General features: G+C 36.8%; 5 protein-coding genes across 5 annotated transcripts; 3 read left to right on the top strand and 2 right to left on the bottom strand.

Moving 5' to 3' along the window:
* Positions 1-75: 75 nt before the first annotated feature.
* On the bottom strand, positions 76-4,025 carry LOC107192524. The gene is made up of 6 exons (XM_015581804.1): positions 4,022-4,025; positions 2,464-2,679; positions 1,789-1,964; positions 1,223-1,381; positions 563-911; positions 76-236 (listed from the first exon to the last, which is right to left on the bottom strand). The coding sequence occupies exons 1-6, from the start codon at positions 4,023-4,025 to the stop codon at positions 76-78; spliced, it is 1,065 nt and encodes a 354-aa protein (XP_015437290.1).
* Positions 4,026-4,839: 814 nt separating this feature from the next.
* LOC107192579 (amyloid protein-binding protein 2) lies at positions 4,840-8,265 on the top strand. The gene is made up of 9 exons (XM_015581875.1): positions 4,840-5,095; positions 5,984-6,097; positions 6,268-6,518; positions 6,602-6,778; positions 6,854-7,109; positions 7,188-7,312; positions 7,388-7,667; positions 7,797-7,962; positions 8,036-8,265. The coding sequence occupies exons 1-9, from the start codon at positions 4,940-4,942 to the stop codon at positions 8,263-8,265; spliced, it is 1,755 nt and encodes a 584-aa protein (XP_015437361.1). The 5' UTR covers positions 4,840-4,939.
* Positions 8,266-9,829: 1,564 nt separating this feature from the next.
* On the bottom strand, positions 9,830-13,037 carry LOC107192595 (rab GTPase-binding effector protein 1). The gene is made up of 9 exons (XM_015581889.1): positions 12,702-13,037; positions 12,416-12,523; positions 11,896-12,341; positions 11,210-11,706; positions 10,796-11,077; positions 10,491-10,710; positions 10,293-10,403; positions 10,003-10,215; positions 9,830-9,921 (listed from the first exon to the last, which is right to left on the bottom strand). The coding sequence occupies exons 1-8, from the start codon at positions 12,745-12,747 to the stop codon at positions 10,048-10,050; spliced, it is 1,878 nt and encodes a 625-aa protein (XP_015437375.1). The 5' UTR covers positions 12,748-13,037; the 3' UTR covers positions 9,830-9,921; positions 10,003-10,047.
* Positions 13,038-14,276: 1,239 nt separating this feature from the next.
* On the top strand, positions 14,277-17,252 carry LOC107192600 (zinc finger FYVE domain-containing protein 1-like). Its single transcript, XM_015581896.1, has 7 exons — positions 14,277-14,360; positions 14,729-15,202; positions 15,287-15,553; positions 15,661-16,033; positions 16,109-16,370; positions 16,446-16,893; positions 16,972-17,252. Exons 2-7 carry the CDS (start codon positions 14,749-14,751, stop codon positions 17,193-17,195), a joined length of 2,028 nt encoding a protein of 675 aa, XP_015437382.1. The 5' UTR covers positions 14,277-14,360; positions 14,729-14,748; the 3' UTR covers positions 17,196-17,252.
* An 883-nt stretch (positions 17,253-18,135) lies between these two features.
* LOC107192585 (forkhead box protein N3-like) lies at positions 18,136-22,397 on the top strand. Its single transcript, XM_015581880.1, has 6 exons — positions 18,136-18,221; positions 20,481-20,890; positions 20,979-21,412; positions 21,497-21,800; positions 21,861-21,966; positions 22,053-22,397. The coding sequence occupies exons 2-6, from the start codon at positions 20,506-20,508 to the stop codon at positions 22,315-22,317; spliced, it is 1,494 nt and encodes a 497-aa protein (XP_015437366.1). The 5' UTR covers positions 18,136-18,221; positions 20,481-20,505; the 3' UTR covers positions 22,318-22,397.
* Positions 22,398-25,389: the final 2,992 nt, after the last annotated feature.

Genomic DNA, 25,389 nt, shown 5'->3' with positions numbered 1-25,389 from the left:
AAACATTCAGTAATTTACAAGTCATTATAGAATGCGGCGATAAGCAAGAATATGGTGGAACGAAATTTTCTGTCGTTAAGACTGGCTGGATTTCAAGGGTTGCTGCTCGTGGGACGACGGGCTTGTCTTCGTTGCGGTGTTCACCGGATACTGATTCCCGATCCGGGTTGTGCTCAGCGTGATACTAATAGGCGTAGCATTCGAAAGTTGCTGGCGAACTGGGCATTGACGATAGCCTGAAACGGGGAAACGTATGAATAATTAAATCAGCTTAATGTAATGTGCTCGTTGGTTATGTTATCGTTGATATATCATTAAATAGGAAACCCGTTGAACTTTTCGGATAATCGGTCAGACAGCCCAGATAGCACATGACGCCTTGAAGACGGCTCAAAGGCGCCTTAGACCTAAAATAGCCGTAAAATAGGCGTCTTTAAGGCGTCATGTGCTGTTCGGGATTAAATAGAAGTACAGACAAAATCTTTTGTATCTTTTCTTCAGACTATAATAAAACCAATCGATGCGCGTCTGGACCTAGAATCGCGTGTAACTTGTCCTTTACCGGCATGATGGGGGCCGGAACAGTGGCAACAAATCGGATTGTTCCGCGGCCTGGGACAGAACTCGACGCTGTGCGGTTCCCCGCATCGAACGCAACGGGGCAGGTGTCTGCAATTGGCTGCCATGTGCCAGAAACCCTGGCATCGATAACACTGAAGAACACCGTCCCCCGTTTGGAAGTTCGTCGCCTCGAGGAAATTGCTGACCATTCCCGGTCCCGGCTGTAGGGATCCCCCGCCGTTTCCAGTCCCGCCGCGCCACCAACGTTCCGGGATCGCGCTGAATCGGGCAGCGCCGAAGAATACCAAGCCTTGACGTAAAAGCAGCTCGTAATGCCCGGCATCGAGCACCTGGTGAGAATATTTAAACGATACCGGGAACGTCGCAGAATCATTATGAATGGAGGAATTTAGGTATGTACATCCACGAGCAAACTCGGCTTCCGCTAGGGAAAAAAGTTGACGTAGGAGAAGGGCCTCTTACCATACTCCTACCTGTTGGTATTTGGAATTACTGAATTTTATGCCATATTAACATTCGATTTAACATTAATTTCAGTACCTGGAATAAATTTACCAAGCGGTAGGAGATTTTCATTCTACGCCGCTTTTTCCCCTACTGGAAACCGAGTTTGCTCGTGAGTGTATGTGTATACATGTACCTCGACGCGAACGTATTGACGCCAACGTTCGACGCTTCCCGTCGCGATCCCCTGCTTCGACAGGGCGGAATTGATGTCCTGAAGAGGAATTGCCCAGGGTACGTCACGCAACAGCACCGCCTGCCTGTACCGCGAGTCCTTCGCCGAGAATCTGGCCACCTAACGCAACCGCGAAACTCGTCGATTACTCTGTCAATCGTTAGCCCAGATAGCACATGACGCCTTGAAGACGCCCATTTTACAGCCAGTTTAGGTCTAAGGCGCCTTTAAGCCGTCTTCAAGGCGTCATGTGCTGTCTGCGAGTTTTTTTGCTCGCGATGTAAATTGAAAAAAAGTGGGAGGAAGAGAAACATTGGGATTCCTATTGTGAAAGACGTCGCGCATCGAAAACATTCTCTCCAGGCGACGCGAGATTTAACGGACGGTTGTGCAAAGCTAGTCGTCTCCATTCTTCCGTCTGTCTAGGTTTCTTACATAAGAGAAAGCGAAGAGGAAAGCAGACCGTTTAAGAGAGGGGGGAGGAATTTTTTGTTTTAGATCGTATAACTTCGACATGGCGGGGATACTTGTACGGGTCCTTCGAAAACTCGCGCCAAGTCGCCGCGTTGCAGAAGCTTCTCAGCGTCAACCTCCCGAGCGAACGCAGCGATCAGACCGCAGGGTGTTTCGGACACGTGCCACGCCGCCAGGGGTTCCGACACACGGATCACATCCTCCAGATTCGAACGTAACAGCTCGCCAACTGATGATATTATTTTACATTAATTTTAGTCGAAATAAAAATATTAACAAAAGTCTGAATGGTTTACTCGTTGACGAACGATTTCATGACGGTGTTACGTATGAAATGAATGTTACAGAAAAAAAATTTCCAAGAAACACACACACACACACACATACACTTGGCGCAACGAGTACCGATTACATCAGTCCCATGGACTGGTCCGAGCAAGTTGCGCGTTTTTTGATTCTGCTGACCGAGTGTGTATACGCAAAATGAAAGCTTAGTTTTATAGAACGAGTTGCGCGTAACACACAAGATTCGAATCCGGTGATGTAATACAGTATGGGTATATAACTATGTAGCTCCGAGAAAGGCTGGTTTTCGTCCGATGGAATTTCTTGTACGAGAGCCTGAATTATATAATTTATCGTGTTGAAACAGAAAAGTGTGACGACTGTTTATGCAATCGGAGGATTCGCGAAAAAAAAAAAAAATAGGAGCGGACGCGGTTTGCCACCTTGCGTTCCTTGCACTTGGCCTTGCGGGCCAACGGCACGCGATATGTAAAGGGAACACGTGAACTCTTCTTGATCGGAAGCACGTGGTCGATCGTCGCCGTTTTCAGACGTGTTCGGTGCCGAGATTGTGACTTGCAGCTTCGCATCCCCCTTTTTATCCTCCTGAGGGGACTCCTCCTCCATCTTGTGCACTTTGTGCACCACCCAACGAACCCCTAAAAGAATATTTTTATTTCTTGGTGGAAATCTTTGTAATTTTTATGCGAAGAAAAAAAAAAGAATTGTCCCAACATAAGAACAGTGATTATTTCGTTAGACGGATGTCTGCGTAAACTGGACGCCATGCGATGACTTACTCAACAATTAACCGGTTAGTAATTGGGTATATGGGTAATACGGTTACGGTTTACCGAATACGGGTTAATTGTGTTTTTCTTTTTATTATTGCACGGCATAGACGCATAGTTGTACGGCGGAGTAATAGGTTAAAATTGTTCTTATCGTAAGTGTGACGCATGAGTATAATAAAGTTGCAGAAAACGACCGATAAGTTCAACATAATTGATAGGAAGTTCGTTTCTGCCCATTGACAATCCCTCGAGTACAAGACTTGGTCGATTTGAAATGCGGTCAAAACGACGATTTGATATTTCGATGTTTCACAATCAAATATTCCCTTCGCCCGATTACCGTTTCCCAGCCGCAATGTCTCGTGCCAGATAATTTCTGGCAACGAACGAATCACCTTAAACGTTTCCTCTGCTCGTTCTGTTCACGGGAGAAGGAATCTAGGACCGAAGAAGACATGGCCCAATGCTGGAGCCATTAAGCGGCTTCTTTCACGATCGCAACAATATCGACTCTCTCTTTTTTCCGAAATTGAAATTTCTTCGGTAGGAATTTTTGCTCGTTGACAGGATCGTTGACGTTAAACGAAATCGATTTTTATCTTGATGATTATTATAGAAATATGTAAACGATAATAGTGTTCTGGTTTGATTTATTTACTTTTGAAAATCGAAATTCTTCCAAATCCTCCGGTCGTTGACGGAACAACGCTATTCCTCCCTCTAGTGCCACTAAATGAAAGCACGTCACTGTTCAGCTATTTGCATTCTTGATAAGAACTCTAGGAGACCTGTATTATCTATCAGGGACAGTCTAGTATCAAACTTTCAATATGTACACGTACATACGGATTTGATTTTCAGAACAATGTTGATCCGTGCAATTATATTATTATCGCTTTATCGTTTCCTTATTAACGCTACACCTATAACGAATTTCGCAAATTGTTCATTACTACTGGTTTCTATCAGATTATTAATGAAGTAAAACATCTATGTTATCTTAACGATATTTCTTTCCACATTTGCAAATCAACATTTCGCGAATATGTTTCGAACGTGAATCACGGTGCCATCTTGTTAACCCTCAAGAGTCGCCGGAATTTCCGGCCCGGAAATGCGTTCGTTGCGGTTCTCGCAAAAACTTACTTCCTGCTTGTCAAAATGATGTATTTTATAATTTTATTTAATTGTCAGTTTATAAATTCACCCATAATTTGTAGCAGCAACATATGTAAAAGAATACACTGTCATTGGTATTCATAAATGGAACTTATCATGGTAAGGTCTAATGAATGAATACATATACTGCCCACAAAGGATTAACCCCTCTTATTTTACGTTTGATCCCTTGAAATTTATATTCAAAAGAACATCATTAATAAATTCCTTGACATAAACATTTTATTATAATGTATTATCGGTATTCGTCATAAAAAAAATAGTGAAACAGATTCAAATATACTTTAATCTAATCTTAAATATTAGTTTCCTAGATTACAATATTCGAAATGTTATTTCTCGTAACGATTACGATTTAAATTTTCTCACTTACAATCGTTACGATAAGGAATGATAAAATGAAAGAGGGGAATAAAGGAAAAAAAATTCATGTTTGTATCTGGTGCGCTAGACCAGGCCTGTTCAACATGTGGCCCGCGGGTCATTTCGCCAGACGACGCGGTCCCCACCATCACTCAGTCCATACCCCACTACTCGCTTGCGCTGCGATGCGATCGTGGGGCAAGAGGTACGTGCGGGTAGGAATTTCTGTAGCGTCAGAAGTGGGGACAGTCAGATCATGTACACACGCTTTCTTGTCACTACATCGTCGGGCTTCTTGTGGATATGGAGGGGGGTCATTCCCCTCGGCTGAAAGAGCAAGTCCGTAGGGGCGATTATCGATTTTGGCCCGCGGGCCACAAGTTGGACACAGTTGGACAGGCCTGCGCTAGACGCTTACTTTTACCACGTCTCTGTCTAAAAGTGGGGGTTGACGCTGGTGGTTGGATGACGGAGTATCGCCATCGCGGCAGCATATGCGCGTGAAGAAAGAGACGTGACCGACGTGACAGCAATTGTTGCGGCTGTGTTTGCGCGTTCGTGATTATCGAAGGCCTCTAGGAAAATGGCCGAAATAAATGAACGACTTGTTTATTCCCCAAGAAGTCTGTACCAACTGAGTGCGTCCAAGATAGTCTACCTCTTCGTGAATGATAGTTTCCCACACGTGAAGTCCTTGTCCAATTTACCGAACGATGTAATGTTCGATCTTTACTATCAGGTAAACGTCAAAACGTCTTGTGTTGTGTAGTTCTCTGAACACATATACAATCATCGGTGATTCAGACGTTCATATACGTATATGTATATATATATATATATATATATAATATGTATACATATACATTTTCATGTGATCAAAGCGGAATCTGTTTCTTTCGTCGCGATCACTTCAGAAATGATACGATTCCATTGCTTGATTTAATTTGTAAATGGATCGTTTAATGTGAGTAATATGTTCTACCTTTCGATCAATGCGTGCACTATAATTGCAGCACCGAAACGATCGCTGTGTAGTTCAATATTTATTGTAACAGCGTTTATAATTGCACGCTATTAAAAAAGAAAGAATCGTAACGTGCCAGCAAACACATTGTTGTTTCATGATGTGCCAAACTTTATTCTATTGTCTATTGAATCTGTAGACATTTCTGACTTATATAGCTTTTATCGCGGTTTCTCTTCGATTAAATGTAGGTTTCATTCGCGAATCGCTTCACAATAGTGCGATCATATTGGAGCGATTACACACTTTATTTTTCTCTTATTCTTCTTTCGCGTTCACAAAACGGAGTCGTAAATTTGAAAAAAATATAAATAAACCATCTTGCGATTGTAATAAATAATGATATTTTAAATAATTGCGAACGTTTATGCAAAATATAAATGTTTATGAACCAATCTACAGAAATTGCAATCAAAGAGAAATTTGTTAACTGCATTGTGGATTATATCAAATTCCAAATTAAATAAAAATCTCATTAAACTATTTTCCACTTGTTAGCATACTAAGTTTCATATTATTATAAATAATAAATATGCTTTTACAATGATGCACTATACTCGTTCAAAAAATATAAATAATTTATTGCTATTCTTGATTTTGCAGTTATACAAAGCAAATGAACTATGCTTCATAAACTTGGAACTAAGCAATCTAGATACCTTCTCTAAGATGTTGACTGTTATTGATCGACGCATACATTTGTTCCAATGTTTCCAGGTAAGGAGCATGAAAGATATTATCACATTACCTACCAAGGTCTATTTAATAGGATTTTTAGATACAACGATTAACAGCCAAGAATTTTTTTTAAACACTATTGCAATTCATAATTCAAATTTTAAGATTTTAATACATTGTCTAACATGTAATTTGAATTATTCTTCAAGGAACTTATTGAAGGCAGAACAGGAATCAAAAAAGTGCTGACTATGAGATATACTTCATGTTGCTTCCATACTAATAAAAATCCAGCTAGTCAAGAGAAAATGATAATGTTAGGTTTCAGACTTGGTGGATTTTTAAGCGATGCTGGCTGGTATGTCGAAAGTGAACAAGTGTTCCTAAATTGCCGCCAATTATGTTTAGCAAATAATACTACGCCCGAAAATTGGTGTAGAACGTTAGAATGCTGCCGTAGGTAAACAAGATATCATGTATTAACTTCTACCTTATCTGTAAATGAATTTTACATTGATTCTTAATAAGTATCTGATTTTAAAGATTACTACACGTCCAAGCAGCATACTGCTTGTTTCAATGTGCAGCAGACACACAGAAGTTTGCTATGGAAATAGTGAAACAATTAAAGGAGGCAGAGTTCGATTGCAATTATGCTGCTCTATGCAGTGAATTCAGTGTATTATATTATATGAGAAGCGAGTATGACGAGGCTTATAGGTATTCGCTGCATTTACTTTTATTAACTTCATTCTTTGTAAGTTTTAGTAAGAGAATTTTGGATCATTTTTTTAGGTGGAGCATACAAGCATTAAAACAATTGAAACCGACGCTGCCCGCCCGCATTACTATTGACGTTTTGAGGCAGGCAGCAAAATCATGTGTAATGAAACGGAAATTCCAGAAGGCTGGTCTGTTGATCAGACAAGCTCTGTATCTTACTAGACAAGTATTTGATAGAAATCATCCAGTGTACAGTAATGTTCTTATAGACTATGGTTTTTACTTGTTGAATTTTGATAGCTTAATCAACAGTGTAACTGTTTACAAGGTCAGCAAATTATTTATCATAATTCGTTTTCTCACTAATTACATCGATTGCATAAATGGTAATGATCTATTCTTTCAGAAAGCGCTAGAAATAAGGAAGTACGTATTTTCAAAAATGAATTTACATGTTGCACTGGCTCACGAGGATTTAGCTTACGCTCTATATGTGTGCGACTATACTTCTGGTAAATTTCAAATAGCAAGGTAAGCGAATTGATAACTAATCATACTCTAGGCTGTAAAAAGTATGCTTTCTCTCATTGTATATTTATTAAGCAGCGAACATGTTGGAGTAGCGATAGGTATAATGGAGAAGCTTCTACATGGAGATCATTTATTGTTAGCGAGTGCGAGAAGAGTACACGCTTTAATACTCGAGGAAATAGCAATAGACGGTATATCCATATCGTTGGCACAGCACAATTTATTATTCAAGGCTGAATGCTTACATCTGAACACTTTGCAATTAGCGAGAAAAGCATTTGGCGAAAAAAACGTGCAGATTGCAAAGCATTACGGAAATCTGGGGCGTCTCTATCAGAGTATGAGGAAATTCGACGTAAGCGTGACACGTTAAATATACTGAATAAATATATCATGTAATAAAAGTGATATTGTACATATATGTATATATATATATATATATGTGTGTGTGTGTGTGTGTGTGTGTACCTGATATCTGTTTTAGGCAGCAGTAGCAATGCATATCAGAGCCATACGAATCAAAGAAGAATTACTAGGACCGGACGATTATGAAGTTGGCTTAAGTATAGGACACTTAGCATCATTATATAATTTTCATATGTATCGATACAAAGAAGCTGAGACACTTTATTATCGTAGTATCGCGATCAGTAAGTATATATTGGTAATTACACAGCTTAGTGTCTATTCATATTTCAGTGCAATGTACTTTTACGTTATTAGACCAAAAATTGTTCGGTGAAAGCTATAGTGGATTGGAGTATGATTATCGAGGGCTTCTACATGTTTATACCAAACTGCACGAATATGATAAAGTGCTGCAATACGAAACTGCATTAAACAATTGGAGGGCATTGAGATACCAACATGTCCGATCGGAAGGTCCACCAATTGATCACGAGAGACGCCCGCAACCGATCGAAGAAGTGCTTGATACATTCTTTTCTATGTAATATATTTGTACACTTACTTTCGAATGTTGATATTCATCGAACGACTTTATATTAATTTCATATTGCTTGGTATAACTCGAACCAAAGTATAAACGAAATTATGAGTTAGGTTGTACAACTAGCATTTCGTAAATCATGTATCTGTTTAGCTGTACATAATGCGATAAATTTTTTATATTGCCGATACGTTATCAGAGGACTGTATATTCATTGTATGTTACATGACATTCTACATGTCTCTGTACTGTGTACTTCGTCGACTTGTATGTACATGCTATAATTATGTTTACAATTAGTTTCAGAATGAGGCGAATAGATTCATGTCTGAATGTTTGTTTTGTTTACGTTAAAATTGTTTGCAATTAATGTATTAGGTTGGTGCAAAAGTTCGTCCCGTTGTTGGATTTCAGTTCTTTAGCCAAAAACCTCAGAACTTCTATGAGCTCGGGATTATGCAGTTACCGCGAGATGGAAAAAGGTCATCGAACAGAATGGCACATGCTATATTTATTAAATGTAATTTTTAGTAAATCAAATTTTTTATCAATTTTTGTCAAGTGGAACGAATTTTTGCATCAACCCAATATGATACAAGATTTCTAATTTATAGCAAAGTGTATTATACAAATGTGAAAACCGAAGAGAGTAAAAAAGTTTTTATTATACACAATGACGTTATTTTGTGTTAACGGAAAGAATGTAAGCATATTGTTCGTAGAACATTGAATCTTTAATAGAGTGATACACGAGGAATAATTCGTAGCAAATTACCAACTTTCGTAGTGTGTGTGTGTGTGTTAATAAATAATGTACAGTAAGAGGCAGTTATGTTATATGCGCAATGCATTTACTGTAAATTGTACGCAGCTATGTGTAATTTAATGGTATGGTGCACATACACATATTAATGCGTTATTTCTGAACAATTTCGATGAGAAGTTCGAGATTTTTCGAACACCAGTTAATTTGTAATATAGCTGTACTAGATGAATTATTTTCACTCTTACTCTACAAACCTCGTACAATTAGATATGTGATATATTTTGTTTTATCGAACACTCTGTTCCTATATAAACGTTACACCAATTACTGAGACTATAAAAAAAGAATTTGATGGCTTTCGAAACATTAAATTAAAAGAAATGTGTCACACTACAGGGAAGTGTAAAAATTTGTGCTGCTTTGGAAATAAATAAAAAAATTTCAAATGTTTTACATGGCTAGTGTTGCGATAATGACAGGGTGTATTTACAAATGTATATATGTATACATGAACGCACACATATGCAATTCATATTTTCGAAAATTGTGTAATATTTTGAATTTACAAAAAAATTATTTTAATACGTAGAAGTACTAGATAGCAAATCAAAATGACTCAGTAAAAATGAAGTACATTAATGAATAAATGATTAATGTATTCGTTCTATACGAAGCTTATTTTTAATAATATAGATAAGAAGGCAGTAGATAAACAATCATAAATTTTTGGATAACACATACATTCAAAAGCTTTAATCTTTTAAATTACAATAAACGTTAAGTAGTACATAATTCGTATTTACACGATATTTATCTTATCACTCCAGTTTTCAGGTAATAGGAATCTTATCTAGCCCCCTCTCGCACTAGCAGCATCTCTAAAATTTCCTGAAACTAATAAAAAAAACATGCATTTAATGCACTTATGCGTGGTTTAAAAAAGAAAACATTTGATTCATGGACGCATAATATTACCAAATCAATATTGCACATCGCTGGACTGGTCTTGCGTTCGAACATTTAATCAGGTGTGTGTGGTGGTTCTTGGCTAAAATACGGTGCTGTATCTTGCACCAACAGCGTATGGCAAACATCACAGACTCTGGATGGTCTTTGTTTCGGTCCGCTTTTCACAACATGTGAAAGGCACGACTGACAAAATATATGGCCACAATGACGGCAATGTACCTGTGAGAATATACTTTAGTCTTCACTGATACGTTTAAATGAAACGTATGCGGTTTAGGTTTAATTTTTCACAATACCTTTTTCTTTGTAACCGTGAAAGCAGTATGACAACTAGGGCATTCTTCTACGTCCTCCTCGTGTTGCCATCTAACTTCACTACCAGCTTGTCTGATTCTTTCTAGTTGTACCTGATGACAACAAGTAGGATATCAAGTTAATACTGCACATTTTCCAACAACCTAATGTTACACCACTTTTTTTTTTATACATCATACCTGCAACGACTGTGACAGTCTAACAAAGTCTTTCTGAACTGCTTCACTAGTATCTAGTTCTTGTTGAAGGCTGGTAACTCTTTGTCGTAATTCGGCTATTTTTGAATCAGCTTCTTTATTTTCTTTTAACACCACGTCCAGTTGTTTTTCTAAACGTTCTAGTTTTTCTTCTTTCTCAGCGAGCGATCGATGATCTCTGATGTATTTATCTAATTGTGTTCTGCAAAACAATATTATCAGAAATAGCAAACATTTATTATTACTAAATACTTAAACAATTAGGGAAACCTAATGGATAGTGTTACCTTAATCCGCTGATATCATTCTTCAATACCGACACTTCTTGTTCTTTCACTCTACTTTCCTGTTCCATTTGTTCATGAAGCAAGGTCACTTCGTATCGTAACGTGTCCTCTTTTTCTTGCGCAACCTCTTGCGCAACTTTGGCAGTAATCAGATCCTCGCGCATTTTTAGAAGACTAACATGCAAGTCTTCGACATTGTTCGGCATATTGATGCTCTCACTTTGCAATTGCTGGGAATGCTTACTATGCTTACCAACAAGATTCTCATTTTCCTTTTGCAGTCTGCAAAGATTCAACTAATTTTCAATAAAATTTTATCTGGAATGCCTCGACGAAGGATGTTACTTTATATTCGTGAAAAATTCAAAAAGGATGGTGAAAGAAAAATCACGTAATTACTAGAAATTTTCTTACGCAATAAGGTGCCTCTGTACTTCTTCCCGACGCCGCGTTAACTTCACCAGTTCATCTTTAACGTTCCTCTGAACTTGTTCAAAAGATTTCTTCAGCTCAGTCAAAGTCTGTTGTACAGTTTGCGAGGTGACTGTCAATTCAGCTACTTTGATTTTGTGCTCTTCTTTTTTTTCATTCCACTTCTCTTCCATTTCTTTACGGAACTCCACTTCTTTGGCCAAGTCTTCTTTCTGCACTTGTAACATACGCTCCGAGTCGAGAAGTTGCCTTTCGAAATCTTTAGCGGTTGCTTGCATCTTAACTAATTGCGCCTCGTAATTTGCACACATATCGCACACAGGTTCAAAGGAACCAGATTCCTGTTGTCTCTTTAGCGTCTGTGCTTCCTTGCATTTCTGCAGCTCATCGTCTGTAGATCTCAGTTTTTCTTTTAAGGCTTTAATTTCTTCTTCGAGTGGCACTACCAGTGAACGCAGAACTTCTGCATCTTCCTGTGCCTATAAAGCAATACTTTCTAATATTTGCACACCTATGTAAAATCAATAGGGGAAAAAAAACACAAGTAATAAAATAAACACCTCGCCGTGATCACTGAAATGATTTATGAACAGTTTCTGAAATGCAGTGCCACTCTATAAACTCATTGCAGAACAGTTCAAAAACCATGTATCTTTAAGCTTACGTACATATTTTTTTACCTTCCTCATGCTTTCCTCGAGATTGTCAGGGCCTAAGGATAAAGCATCTGCACCTAATTGTGAAACTACTTTTCGAGCTATTGTTTTGGTGACTGTGGATAGTGAGATCTGTGGTCCATCTACAGGTGGCTCCCGAGGTAACTGCGATTTTAACAACGTGTTTTCTTCTTGCAACTTGGAAAGAGTCATTTTCAATTTAGAGACTTCTGTGTCCAATTGTTTTCTTGAACATGAACTTTCTTCCACCGTTTCGTGTATCACTTGTTGTAAGGATGCTATTTCTTCTTGAGCTTTTCTTTTCTCAATAAGCATATCATTCTGAACTTTTAGGTCTGCAACAACCAGTTGAGTCTTTGCCTCATCTAATTCATTTTTCAGTCTTGCAATCTCTTCTTGCAGACATGTGTTATCGCGTAATCTCCTCTTGAATTCTTCTACAAATACAAGGAATTCAACATAAATAACTGACAAAAGATTTATTAGAGTTATTTACATGAACCCAGTTTACCTTCTCTTTGAAGAAACAGTTCCTTTAGCTTTGCTCTCTGAACATTGAATTCCTCACGCATCTTCACATTTTCCAATTCCAGTTTATCTACTTTCTGCTGTAGATCCTCTGAATTGTTACGAAGACTTTGTTAGTAAATTCGGTTAAAACACGAGGAAAGTAACATTAGTCTTGAGCAATAAAGCTCAACTTTGCGGGAACGTTTCTCAGCATTAACAAGAGCGTTTCTGTCAATTGATGTGACACTGAGAAACATTTCGTGAAAGTACGACCGCATCAAACGTACCGCTTCCGTTCATGTTGATGGTGCTGTCCTGCGTGTGGTTCTCCATTATTCGACGATTCGTCGCGACTAAATGAAATTTTGTCGGAGTCGGATCAGTGGCTATTGTGCAAGACAGAAAAATGAATTTTAAGGCATTCCTAAGTCGAACCTTTCGATGACATTATGGCACCGTGTGCCTAGTTAGTCACTCTCAGATTTTACTGACATTCATCTCAACGACAGAATTCCCAAGATTGCAATCACGCGTGGCTACGCAGAACGATGTCACGTTCGACGAAATGGAAAATGAACCTCAACAATTTAGCGGTCTGCCAGCGGTGTATTATCAGCACTTCCTCATCAATCGGTATATCGATATTTTGAACAGTGTGTATTCGATAATCGAGTACTTGAAATCGACTCCGCCAAAATCTCGTTTATGTCACTTGACCACTTCAAAACGTACGCGGCAGTACAAACTGAATAATGTATGTTAGGATACACGTGATTGATAATATTTTCCATAAAAACAGTGAGGTGACAGAACGTAGTATGAGTCTACTGTAAATCTATTTATATTAACAATGGAGATTTACTAATGGAACGAGCGCCATTTTTTTACAAAATCTAATCTAAACATTTGTTGCTAACACTTTATGAGTATTTTGAAGAATGTCTTTAAATATTACACATTTGCTACTAATGCTTCATAAGTGTTTTAAAGAATGTCTTTAAATATGACACATGCGACACTCGCAACTTTATTAATATAGTGAATGGAACCCGTTGGATCATATATAAACAGTCACACCTTTAGGATCCTATAAATGAATCATTATTATAGATTAGCAATAGAAGAGTTGAAAATCAAAAACTGAGTTTTTAAAAATATTTCAAAGCTTTTCTAGACGAAACTATTTCAAAATAAATACAAATTTTTACCAAAAATAATGGATTGATTACTTATAGGTACCTTCAATCGAAAGTTGCAAATTAAAACTTATATTATAACAATTAAATCTAAAGTGTCATTTTACTATAACTTCATTAATTCCTTAAAGGAATTATTAAATAATAAATTGAAAATGAATAATTATTATATAAAGCAAAATTCTAAATACTTTTGCAAAGGTTAAAGTGCTTTTATGAATTGCTGATTTGTCACACAATGTATACAAAGCAACGGTATAAATTTTCGACCGCTAATTATCCCCTCTCTCCTAAAAACAGAATCAGCAAAAGTGCATCAAGTTATCTTCCATGAAATCGATGATTCACAATAATAATGTTGCGTGATTATGTGACTACAGACTATAAGGAAAGGAACATAAGAAACCAATCAAGGACATTCGTTGTAAACAAATAAACTCTTGCAGTGTTCCATAAAGTAACAATCATGCTCGCAGAGCGACCATTACCGAGAGTTTACCTGTTTTGGAAATTAACAATTTCTCGTCGTCAAACAAGATAAAAAAAGACTGATACACATTTCCGAGGGAAAAAGAGAGCGCGAAACGTTAGCCTTGAATTTACTTTCGAATGCGACTCGAGTGGTTTTTTCAAAGAGTTGCCTGTTGCAATCAGCGCATCCGCGACTGCACTGTCAGTTGCTCGTAATGGAGCTGTTGCTACTAATGGGCATTTAACTCTCTCGACATTGTACAAAATCTCTTGTTCTTGGTAAATTTCTTCAAGAGTGCCGAAACATTAATCGTTATGTCGTGATATTCCTTAAATGTCATAAATCGTCAAGCTTCGAAAGAGTAAGAACGTCGCCATCACAGCTTCTGTCAATTTGCGCAGTTAACCGGTTGACCGAATGTGTCTTCATTTTTTTTCGTCATAATAATTTTTTCTCTATCTTCATTCACAACACACTGACTGATCCGTTCGTCGATGCAATCATTCAAACGTAAATGATCCAATGATTACAATGCGAGTTTATAGATAACAGTCAATCTCTATTTACGTTTCCTTGGCATTCTCTGGACATTGTTGAAACTAAATATGTGTATGTACAGATGTATACAGACTTTATTACGTTTCAGAAGTAACATCGAATAACATCATGAGTGCGTTATGGAGAGAACATAAAATGGAAGCGACTAGACCAGCTATTATGGAGAGCCTGGATAGCATGTGCATTTGTAACAGGGGCGTACACCATTCCAATCATGACTCAGTTTCCATAAATGGTATCTGTGAAAATGGATTAAGAGCAAAGTGCCAGTGCAATGAATCTAGGAGCTTCTTGTTAATAGATGGACAAGAAAATCTTAGGGTGTTTAGTGCTGAACAGTTCATAGAAAAATTAAACTGTGGTCAGAAGGATCTAAAAGTAAAGGTAGTGTCCATCTTTGGGAATACAGGTGATGGCAAGAGCCACACATTGAATCAAACATTCTTCAAAGGAGAAGAAGTATTCAAAACTTCAAACAAGCAAAACTCATGTACCTTAGGAGTTTGGGCAGCGTTTGATCCAACCCTCAAAGTGATTTGTTTGGATACAGAAGGTTTATTAGGTATTTTAACATTCAAACGTATATTGTGCATCATACTTTAAGACTGTGCAAGAATGTTTTAATAATTGAATTATCTTTATGTAGGTGTTTCAACTCACGAGAATGAACAAATGAGGTTGTTACTTAAAGTCCTTGCTGTGTCTGATATTGTTGTGTACAGGACACAGTCCGAAAGATTAAACAAAGACTTGTTCATGTTTCTTGGTACCGCTTCACGGGCGTACAATCATCATTTTCAAACTGCCTTACAAGCAGTCGGACAGAGAGAAGGTGTTCTAAGCTCCTTAAGTACATTGGGACCAAGTGTTATAGTACTACACGAAACTAGATACACCGAACCTCTGACCAACAGTACATATTGCTACATTCTCAGATTAACAGTAATTTCAAAATAAGAGTTTCCTCACAAATTGTAATATCAGTTTCACAACAAATATATTGTTTTCTTTCTGTCGCAGATGGTGCGGAAAGTGCGGAAGAAATTCTTAGAACACGATTTGCACAAATGAAACTCGAAACGGAGGCGTTCAGTTCCATGAAATATGTCAGTCTGCAGACGGCAAATCCCACGGCTGATTATGCACTTTTGCAGGCTACAATTAAAAAAGAATTAAATAATACAACCGTTCGATCTGCCAGACAGCCGTATTTAGTTTATAATACCCTAAAGGTTTTAAATGATAAATTTTCTGGAGAAATTGAAACTTATTCCAATTCTTTGTTTCCCGATCAATATTTCACCTGTCCTGTTAAATGTCTTAGCTGTGGATGCAGATGCAGTAATAGTATGGGTCATCTTCGAGAGGGAATACCACACAGTAGCAATACTAGGTCAGTTTTATAATCTACTAAATAAAACGATCACGATTGAACTGAATTTTACTTCATTAATTTATATATTTGCAGGTGCCGGTATCAACATCAGTATGAAAATCTAGTATATATATGTAAAAAATGCCATAGTAATGGAAACGAAATTCAAGTTACAAAACGGATTCAATCACAAAATGATAATAGTTGGTATGGATTGGTTAAATATGCTTGGGCAGGGGATGTGATAGAGTGTCCCCATTGCGGAGAAATATATAGAAGTCGTCAGTATTGGTACGGCAATAAAAATCCAGAAGACTTTGCCGTTCGTACAGAAATTACACATGTATGGAATATGGTACGATATTAAAATATCATTTCGTTCCGTAGGAATTCACTCTTTCTTCCACCCTTAATCATCTCATATTTTTAGGCAAACCCATCGATAACTTCTCAGAATACGGCGCAAAAAGTAATCGATGGTGTGTCGTATATTACCGAAGCTGTGAGTAATGTCTCCTTACAACCAACAAAGGTGCTGTCTGCGTGGGTTGCCGATCAGGTAGCACCCTCTTACTGGAGACCTAATAACGAGATAAAACATTGCCACAAATGTAAAGACGTATTTGGACCAACCGATACGAAGCACCATTGTCGGGCATGCGGTGAAGGCTTCTGCTCACAGTGTTCGTCCAAAATAAAATGTGTTCCATTTAGGAACTGGCATACACCAGTACGCGTCTGTGATAACTGTTATAGCAAGGATACAAACTCCAATGATGAAACTACCGAAACTTCTGAAGATGTGAGTGCAAGAAAAGTATCTGAACAAGTAGTCTCTACCCTGAGCGCGGTCGGAACTGTTCTGAACTATTCAAAATGTAAGCATACGTAAAATTCATATTTATACTGGCATTTTCGAACTCTTTAATCGTTTAACGTTTCGATCACTGTTCCAGCATTCATAAAAGATACCGTTCGACCTTCCTATTGGATCCCTGACTCAGAAGTCGTTAATTGTTGCATATGCTGTCAAAAATTTTCTATTTCTCTTCCACTGCATCATTGTAGAGATTGTGGACGTGGAGTTTGTCAAGATTGCTCGCAACATCGTAAACCCGTTCCGCATAGAGGTTGGGACAAGCCAGTTCGTGTTTGCAACTCCTGCATAAAGATTGACTAAGGGAAATTATATACGAATGATAATAGAAAATTAATTCCTTAGGAGCATCATTAATTCATCGGCACAATATACAATGACTTGAACTAAACGCTAAGGCGATTAAAAACACCAGTTTCCTGTTCTTCAAATTTTGTTGTAAGACATTTGTATATGTTCATGCAGTATTCATTTAATCCGTAATATTTTAATTTGTTTTCCTATTGAATGAACTAAAATTGAATATTTTAATACATGAATGTAAAAAAATTTTCCTATGAATTGTGCCATGTAAATGTATTTATCTTTTCTACGGAAAACTACGTTTGAAAGAGCGAACCATCGTAAATATTCAAATATCACACAGTATAAAATATATGGAACAGTATGTTGTAGCAGTATCTATGAAATCATAAATTATAGCGAGAAATATTCTTATTGATGAAAAGAGATGAACTTCGCCACCGATGTCGCGGTTTACTGGGCTGTGAATGTCTTAGATTCCAAAAAAAAAGCATTTCCCGATTTCTCTGTTATACTTTCAGTACCTAGTTTTATATAATTTAAGAAAAAAGAGAAACTACCTTTATTAAATACTGTAAACCACTTCGGTTTCAAATAGTAAAATAAACTATTGACACTTAAACGATATGGCTGCTTATTTGCCTGTAAATCTAATTGTACGATGCGGTGATACGCAATTAGATATTTGAGTTATTGCTAGTGAAATTTTCGAGAATGTAAAAAAGTTGTAAAAAGAACTATGTTAGAAACTACGTTTGTTTATAAAATATAATACAAACTTCGCTATTCTTCACTTCAAAGCTATACGAATGTTCTGGAGGATCTAATATGTATCGTTTTACAAAGTTCATGTTTTCCCGGGTCGTACACGATACATCGATGTTCGAGTTGCGATAGAAGATGTTTCGGCGAGCACGTGATGACGTCAAAACATGGCGTCTCAATCAGCTGGGTGTTGTGTAGAGTGTGCTTGAGATGCCCGTCTTTAGAAAACCAACGAAGACTGCCGTCTGTCTACTTGAATACGTGAGTTTTCAAGAGAACCCTGTACCGTTTTGCTTCTCGTGGTCGTTTCTAAGTGACAAAATTTAAATGCACAACGACAACTCAACGTTACAGTAAAAACCAGAAAGACGCAAAACACCGTTTCATTTGTTAAACATTTCAATGTGGCTATCTTCGAAAAATTTCCCATAAATAATGGGAATTTCGGTAATGTTTCGCGAATGGGATTGTTGGATCGTGAAATCGTGAAAAAGTTTCATTCCTTCGAGATTAAGTGTCCGAACGATGACGCGTACGTAAAAATACATTAAAAATATGGTTGGTGGAGGAGCTTTTTTCGGGACGACCGAATGTTCTTTTATATTTGTGTAGTATTCGACGTCGTAATCGTCGGGAACGATTGAAAAAAAGTGGATTCTCTACGGAACACGATGTTGATACCGTGTGGAACCGATGCCGTGGCCATTTTCATGTTTGCTCCAGTTTCGTAATCATTATCAACTCCATATTTGAATTCAACAAGTAACGCAGTGGCATGTTTCGGCTGTTCTCGAATTCTTCGTGTTATGCCTAGATTTCGCTAACGACACAAATTCTATCCAGCTTTTCCTCTTCTTTTTTACTATGTAATACGCGTGCAATGTGAAAAATCGTGTCTGTTACTTGCTCCGAATTTTTCGAAAAATGAATACATCCGTGAAAAATTTGTTTATCACATTCCACGTATCCACCAGCGATTTCTGTCCAAACGTTGTTGCTGTGCGACTGTGAATGAAAAATCTAGAACACGAATGTTCAGGAGTCATTTGCGTTACGACTTGTCGATAATAAGGCCGAGGAAACACGCTAAGAAAACTGAGTGCGCCGTTCAAGACGCCATTTTTTTCGAAAACGATTTAAAAGTACATTGTCGGTACGATGAATCCCGTGAAACGGAGTACGCGTGAAATACCTGCGACGCTGTCGCTTTAGGGGATGTACATCGTGGAAGGTATCGAGGAACACATCGATCCCTTCGAAGTTTATTTTCAGAGTCCAATGTGTTCCGAGTAGCACGGCCATTTTGTCGCTTATTAGTGGATAAACAAATGACGATGATACTGTGGGTTCGAGGCTACATGCGCATTACGATGCGCGGAAATTCAATTTCACTGACTACGCGTCCATTCTTAACACTTCGTTGACGAGGCGCTTCAAAATATGCTTTATATGGACACAACGTTATGTGCTCTGTGTTAATTATTACTTATTATTATGAACATATACTTGAAAACGTTCTATATCCAGTGCACCATTGATGGTGCACAATAAACTTTTCGTTGTGATCATTGACTCTTTTCATTGTCAGCACATCGTAACATCGATTAATTTTACTTATTCAATGAAAAATTAATATTTGCATTCTTAAATGTTATCTAGTAAATATTTAAACGTTTATAGTTTACTGTGGGCTATCAATGACCCCCGAGTGACACGAACGGAAAGTCACTCGAAAATACTGAAGACCCGAAAAAGAGCAGAATTTATTAAAACAGAAAAAGTTACAATGAATTTTAGAAAGCGTATCAACGCATTAAACCCCTTTAGTAAAGCGTTAATTACGATGTTTCTATATGTTACAAAAATAAGAAACGAATAATATTGAGAACGATCGCTTTCTGTACTTCTCTCTTATTTCTCCGTAAAATACTTTTCGTACCTGAAAATTGACACACATTTCTTGATAAAATTACACGTGATCACCATTTTTTATTACTGACGAATGGTAATTTGTTATGTAATCATAACTATTGACCGTTTTAATGTTTTAAATAATTTTCTCTGTTGCGAAAACTTGCAATTTACGCTTCAGAATAATGCCGACAATAATTCGACTGTTCTAAAGAATAGAAGCGTTCGGGGCTACTAGATGTAACCATGCTACTATACAATTGCGAGGAAGCTGTTGCTTAGCAACAGCATTTCTGCCTCGTTGCCGACCGAATCATCGACGCTTATCTATTTTTTCTTCGTTTCGAAGATAAAATTCTCTTTCTCTTGAAAGAAAAAAATAACGAAATACTTCTATTACTAGCACGTAACTTTTTTGTTTTTTTGAATATTATTTTTATCTTTTGCCGTTTAAATTCTTGTGATATAATACAGTGTGAATTCATTCTAGAAGTAATATGTATGTATATAGGTATATGTATGTATAGCATACTGAAGTTTGAAACAATTTTTTAGTAATTATAAATGAACTTATCAATGCAATTTAATATTTATAACTTTATGTTACAGTGACAAGAAGAATATTTGAAACAATATGCCACCAGATAGGCCAGATGCATCAGGAGTAGAAACTGGAATTGGGCTGAACAGCACTCAGGTCTTCAATTTCGGGGAAACAGTGTACACAATGAAAGAGGAAGAGAATGCAAGTGCTTTTGTTGAGGCAAATTCGACCGACGAGCTTCACGAAGATGTCTCAATGTCAGAGAAATCTATAGAGAGGAATAGTCAGTTAGATGATGATTTAACTTCTTTAACCTGGTTACACCAGCAAAATTTGTTGAAGGGTTTGGATATTTCGAATCCATCCAAAGACATAAAGAATGAGAATTTATTAAATAATAATGTATCTAACGAGGTGGCAGACTTTTCTGAGAATACCAACTCCATTTCGAGTTTAGACGACGGTTATTGTCCAGGTAACTATTATATGTTGTCTAGATCAATTTGGTTGGCATAGCAGCGTTAATTAAATATCATTTTCTTCTTTTCTCATTCCCACAACAGATAATACTGGCAAGATAAATAATTCAACGTCGTACAGTCATAGTCAGAGCTTTCAGCATACAAATAAGAATGGTCAAAGGTCAATGCAAATATTTCAAGAGTCGGTGAAAAATCATTACAATTCCTCGCAAAATAATCAAACGAAGATCTCTTTGAGCAACAACAATCTGCCAGTTTCTAATCGGAACAAACATCCCACTCATATACCATATGATCCTCATTTGCACAGAAACAGTAAACCTCCGTATTCATTTTCCTGTTTAATTTTCATGGCTATTGAAGATAGCCCTGTAAAAGCTCTGCCAGTCAAAGAAGTATATGCATGGATTTTGGATCACTTTCCATATTTTAGGAATGCTCCCACTGGATGGAAAAATTCTGTAAGACATAATTTAAGCCTGAATAAATGCTTTCGTAAGGTGGAGAAAGCACCGGTAAGTACATCGCGCGTCGCGATATTTTTGTTTGATACTTACATTTTCGAGCAGACATCATCAGACGAAATTCTGCCCTTTCAGAATTTGGGCAAAGGGTCGTTATGGATGGTGGACGCGCAGTATCGTCCAAATTTAATACAAGCGTTGTCTCGTGCTCCATTCCCGCCTCCTACCGCTCAAACATTGTCTTCCCCAGAAAAACCCGTGAGAAAAAATACAAGTACACGGCTTCCAGATCCTATTCTCTTCCCGTACCTTTCCAAGAGACTGGCATCAAGTAACATTACTGACAACACAGATACGGAAGTGGACAGTGATGTTGACGCAGCGGCAGCTGCTATGCTTTCTTTCAAACACGGACCTATTATTCTAAATCACAATAAAGGTAGAGACCGTTAATTGCAATGTTCGAAATTTCATAGTAATTCGTATAATTTTATCGTAGATCGTAAACGAAAATTACCAGAATCTGAAAAGTTGATTCCAGTAATCACTAGGAGCTCTAGCGAAGATCATACATACAGTTGCATTACCTCAGTAAAATTAGAAAGGTAAGAGTAATGTTATATTACATTATATTAACAGTCACGGTTTTTTTTATTTATATTATATGTTTCTTACGCGTTCATTGGTTTAGCAAATTCCCGAAGGAAGAACCGAATCCCGACTTTGACGAGCAGCGGAAGATAGCGGAAGGTGCGGACGCGTTGTTGAATTTAGCGGGTGTAACCACGGGGCTTAGTAGAACGTCTCAAGTACAAGGTATCGCAACAAAGTCCGAGGGTACCGCGAAACCGAAGAAACGTTCGACTCCAAATGATTACTCGAACCCACCGGAGAAAAGGCGCAAACATTGGCCAAAGTGGAGTGACGGAAAGCGGTATTTAAAGCAAATTATATAAAAAAAACTTTTTTGTCGCGCGTACGTATATGCAGCATTTACGTACAATCTTATCTTTCGTCTCTGATAAAATGAAAAGAAAAAAAAAGGAATTTCTTAAAATTCTATTTTCAATGTCGATTATTGAAATCGAAAGAAACTTAAAAGTCTTATATCGCTGATAACGACTCTGTCGTTTTTCGAATGCAACCAATGTTAGCGATGATTTGCATCGAAGTTATTGCCATTTTTAGGCCTGTAAGAAGAAAGAATATGAGAAGACGCGATGCGTTGCGTCGCGTTCGAAGAAAAACTCTGTCGGGTGCATTTCTATTTAATGAGAGAGAAACCGAGAAAAGGGGAGATACGGGAAAAGAAAATAATTGGCGGTCGCTCAGGGTTTAGAACTCGCTATATGCCAAAATAAATTGAGTAGCACTAAGCAACAAGCAATAATAGGAAGATAGTGTTAAAGGAAAAATGTTAACTTTTCTCAGCGTGTTACTAAAACATGATTACAATTAAGCGGTTCGTGGAATGTCAATGAAGAAAGCACTGTCGCATACTAAACTAAATAACGGTAAACTTTTTAGACCTGTTGTGACAATTATACATATTAATTCATAGAGAGTTTAATTAATGATAATAGAGTTCTATATATTAGGTTTTTGTAGATATGTATAGAGATATAATTGATATCTATTCGATAGAGAAATTGATAATATATTTAAAAAAAAGATTATATATATATATACATATATACATATATATACATACACGTATATACACATACACATGTTCATGTTCATGCGCTCATTCATTTACATTTGAAATACATCTGGTCATGTACGCAGCTGTATGTGTGCAAGAAACGTACCGCACGAATAATCAGTAATAAAACAAAGAAACAAGAAAAAGAAATTACAGAAACGAGGTGCGCTAAAACATGGACTTGAAATGAGAAAAATAATATCATTTCATGCCTTTTTCTACTCTCTTTGTGGCTTTTGAGATGATTTTGAACAGTGCTGTATATATGTAGATCCTATAATGTATGCACGAACCAGTTTCGAAATTTTGTTAAAAGGATCAATATATCATGTCGGGTTGATAATATTGACTGGAACGTAAGGTGTAAGAACAAGAGGTCATCCTATTTTTATAAAAAAATAAAATAAAAAAGATAAATAATATATCCGTAATATTAAGAAAATCGTGAATACCTGATAAGTAATGAGAGATGTATATGTGGTATAACAGGCGGATATCGATAAAGAACTGGTCTTGCATACATTAATATCTAGTTCTATATAGAGAGAACGTATATTTTTACAGGGCACTGCCCGCGTGATAAAAGCTCTTCCTAATAATTCGCTAAAAACACAGTTCATTAGCTTAAACCATTTACTAATTGTAATCATAGCATAACTTGCGTGACACTACAAGCACAGCATGGTAGCGCAGCCTGAACAATTTCATGTGTTTATGATTACATGCCATATAATTGTGAAATTTTCATAAAACGAAACTGTATAATTTTTCGATTCTTTCGAATAGGGAATGCATGTAGCGAAGGTACTCGCACAGAGAACTTGGTTACCAATTTAAAATGACGAAATTTTAAATCGGAGACACTTCGAGAGTCTTACGGTTATACGTATAAACATAAAGGGAAAACAAAGAAGTATCAGTTGTTAGGTCGATAATAAATAATGATATTTAAGCGTCGCAGTGGAAATAACAATAAATTGTTACTTGTAATATATGTTACTGCTGGCTCAGATATATTCAAGACGCGAGACTCGTATAGTTACTGCTTTCAAGAAGGTGCAATTTAATTTAACTTATTAATTACTTGATTGTTTATTGTGTAATATTTAATGTGTTTAGTTACTTTTCAGAGTTTCCAATTCATCTTGTAGAAAATTTATTTAGTTAGGAATCGTGATGATGCGTTTGCTCACGAAACGGTAAAATTTCTGGCGAGTTAGTTTATTGCATTTGAGAACATTGCAGAAACGTAACATTCTTAGGTGTTATTAACGTAAAAATTCTATAATTTAGCGCAACGATAAATTTAAAGGACAAATATTGACAGGGCGCGCTGCCAAAACTTTTTATGTGATTGTAGCTAGTCAGCTACAAAGAAAAATCCAAGATAAGGGTGCAAGGAAGAATGCCATGTTATATATAATATATACGGTAAATCAACTTCAATTTTTGAGAGAAATGTACATTTTTATGTAATGTAAAATTATTCTATTTAGCCTATGCATACATGTTTATATTCTTTAGAGGTAATGCTCTTAAGTGTGAGGAATTTCTTTTCGAAATTTGTATAAACATACACACAAGCAAGAGTTTTTGTAGACTTTATGTTTTCTATTGTCTGTGATATTATTGCAAAACTAAACATGCCTTGTTGTTGTTGTTATACTTTGGTGAAGCAGACGTTTTTTTAGAGCTTTATAAGTTTTATTGGTTAGAAAAAAAGGGGAAAGGTATTCCCTAAACTTTCTGATATTATTAATTGGCATTCTTGCTGACACCTTAATATTCTAATCTAGATAGGGAAACTGGCATCTTCAAATTAGTAATACATTATATATATTATATATATATATATATACACATATTGAAAGTAATATCACGGTTTTCACTATTTGTTGAAATTTTTAGTCTAGCTTTTGTTTGCTATGACTAAAGATCTGTTCTTCCATGTAGTTTATTCTAATATAATCATTTAGGGGGTGGGATGCCATTTATAGTAATAGTAATCTAGCTAATCGATCAATTACAAATTAGAGTAATCGATTAGCAATACAACGTAAAAGCAATACACCAGTAAATCCTGACATCGGGCAAAATACTCTGGTCGGCCGATCTCCGGGAGAATATTTATTTATAAATCAATGTAATGTCACGCATTTGCACATAGCAAAGATAAGTACAAGAAAGTTGAATAAGACCGTAATTGTACAAGGATAGCTCATTCGTTGAGTATTTTTTACAAGTATTACTGTAGTATATACGCGGTAGAAATATCATTTCTTTCACGCGATCTTATAATTGCATGCGATTCATTACTTAATAT

Source organism: Dufourea novaeangliae, unplaced genomic scaffold (genome assembly GCF_001272555.1).
Source record: "Dufourea novaeangliae isolate 0120121106 unplaced genomic scaffold, ASM127255v1 scaffold355, whole genome shotgun sequence".
In the NCBI taxonomy this organism is placed as follows: domain Eukaryota; kingdom Metazoa; phylum Arthropoda; class Insecta; order Hymenoptera; family Halictidae; genus Dufourea; species Dufourea novaeangliae.
Note: the sequence above shows the minus strand (reverse complement) of the source record. Positions and strands in the feature narration are given on the sequence as shown.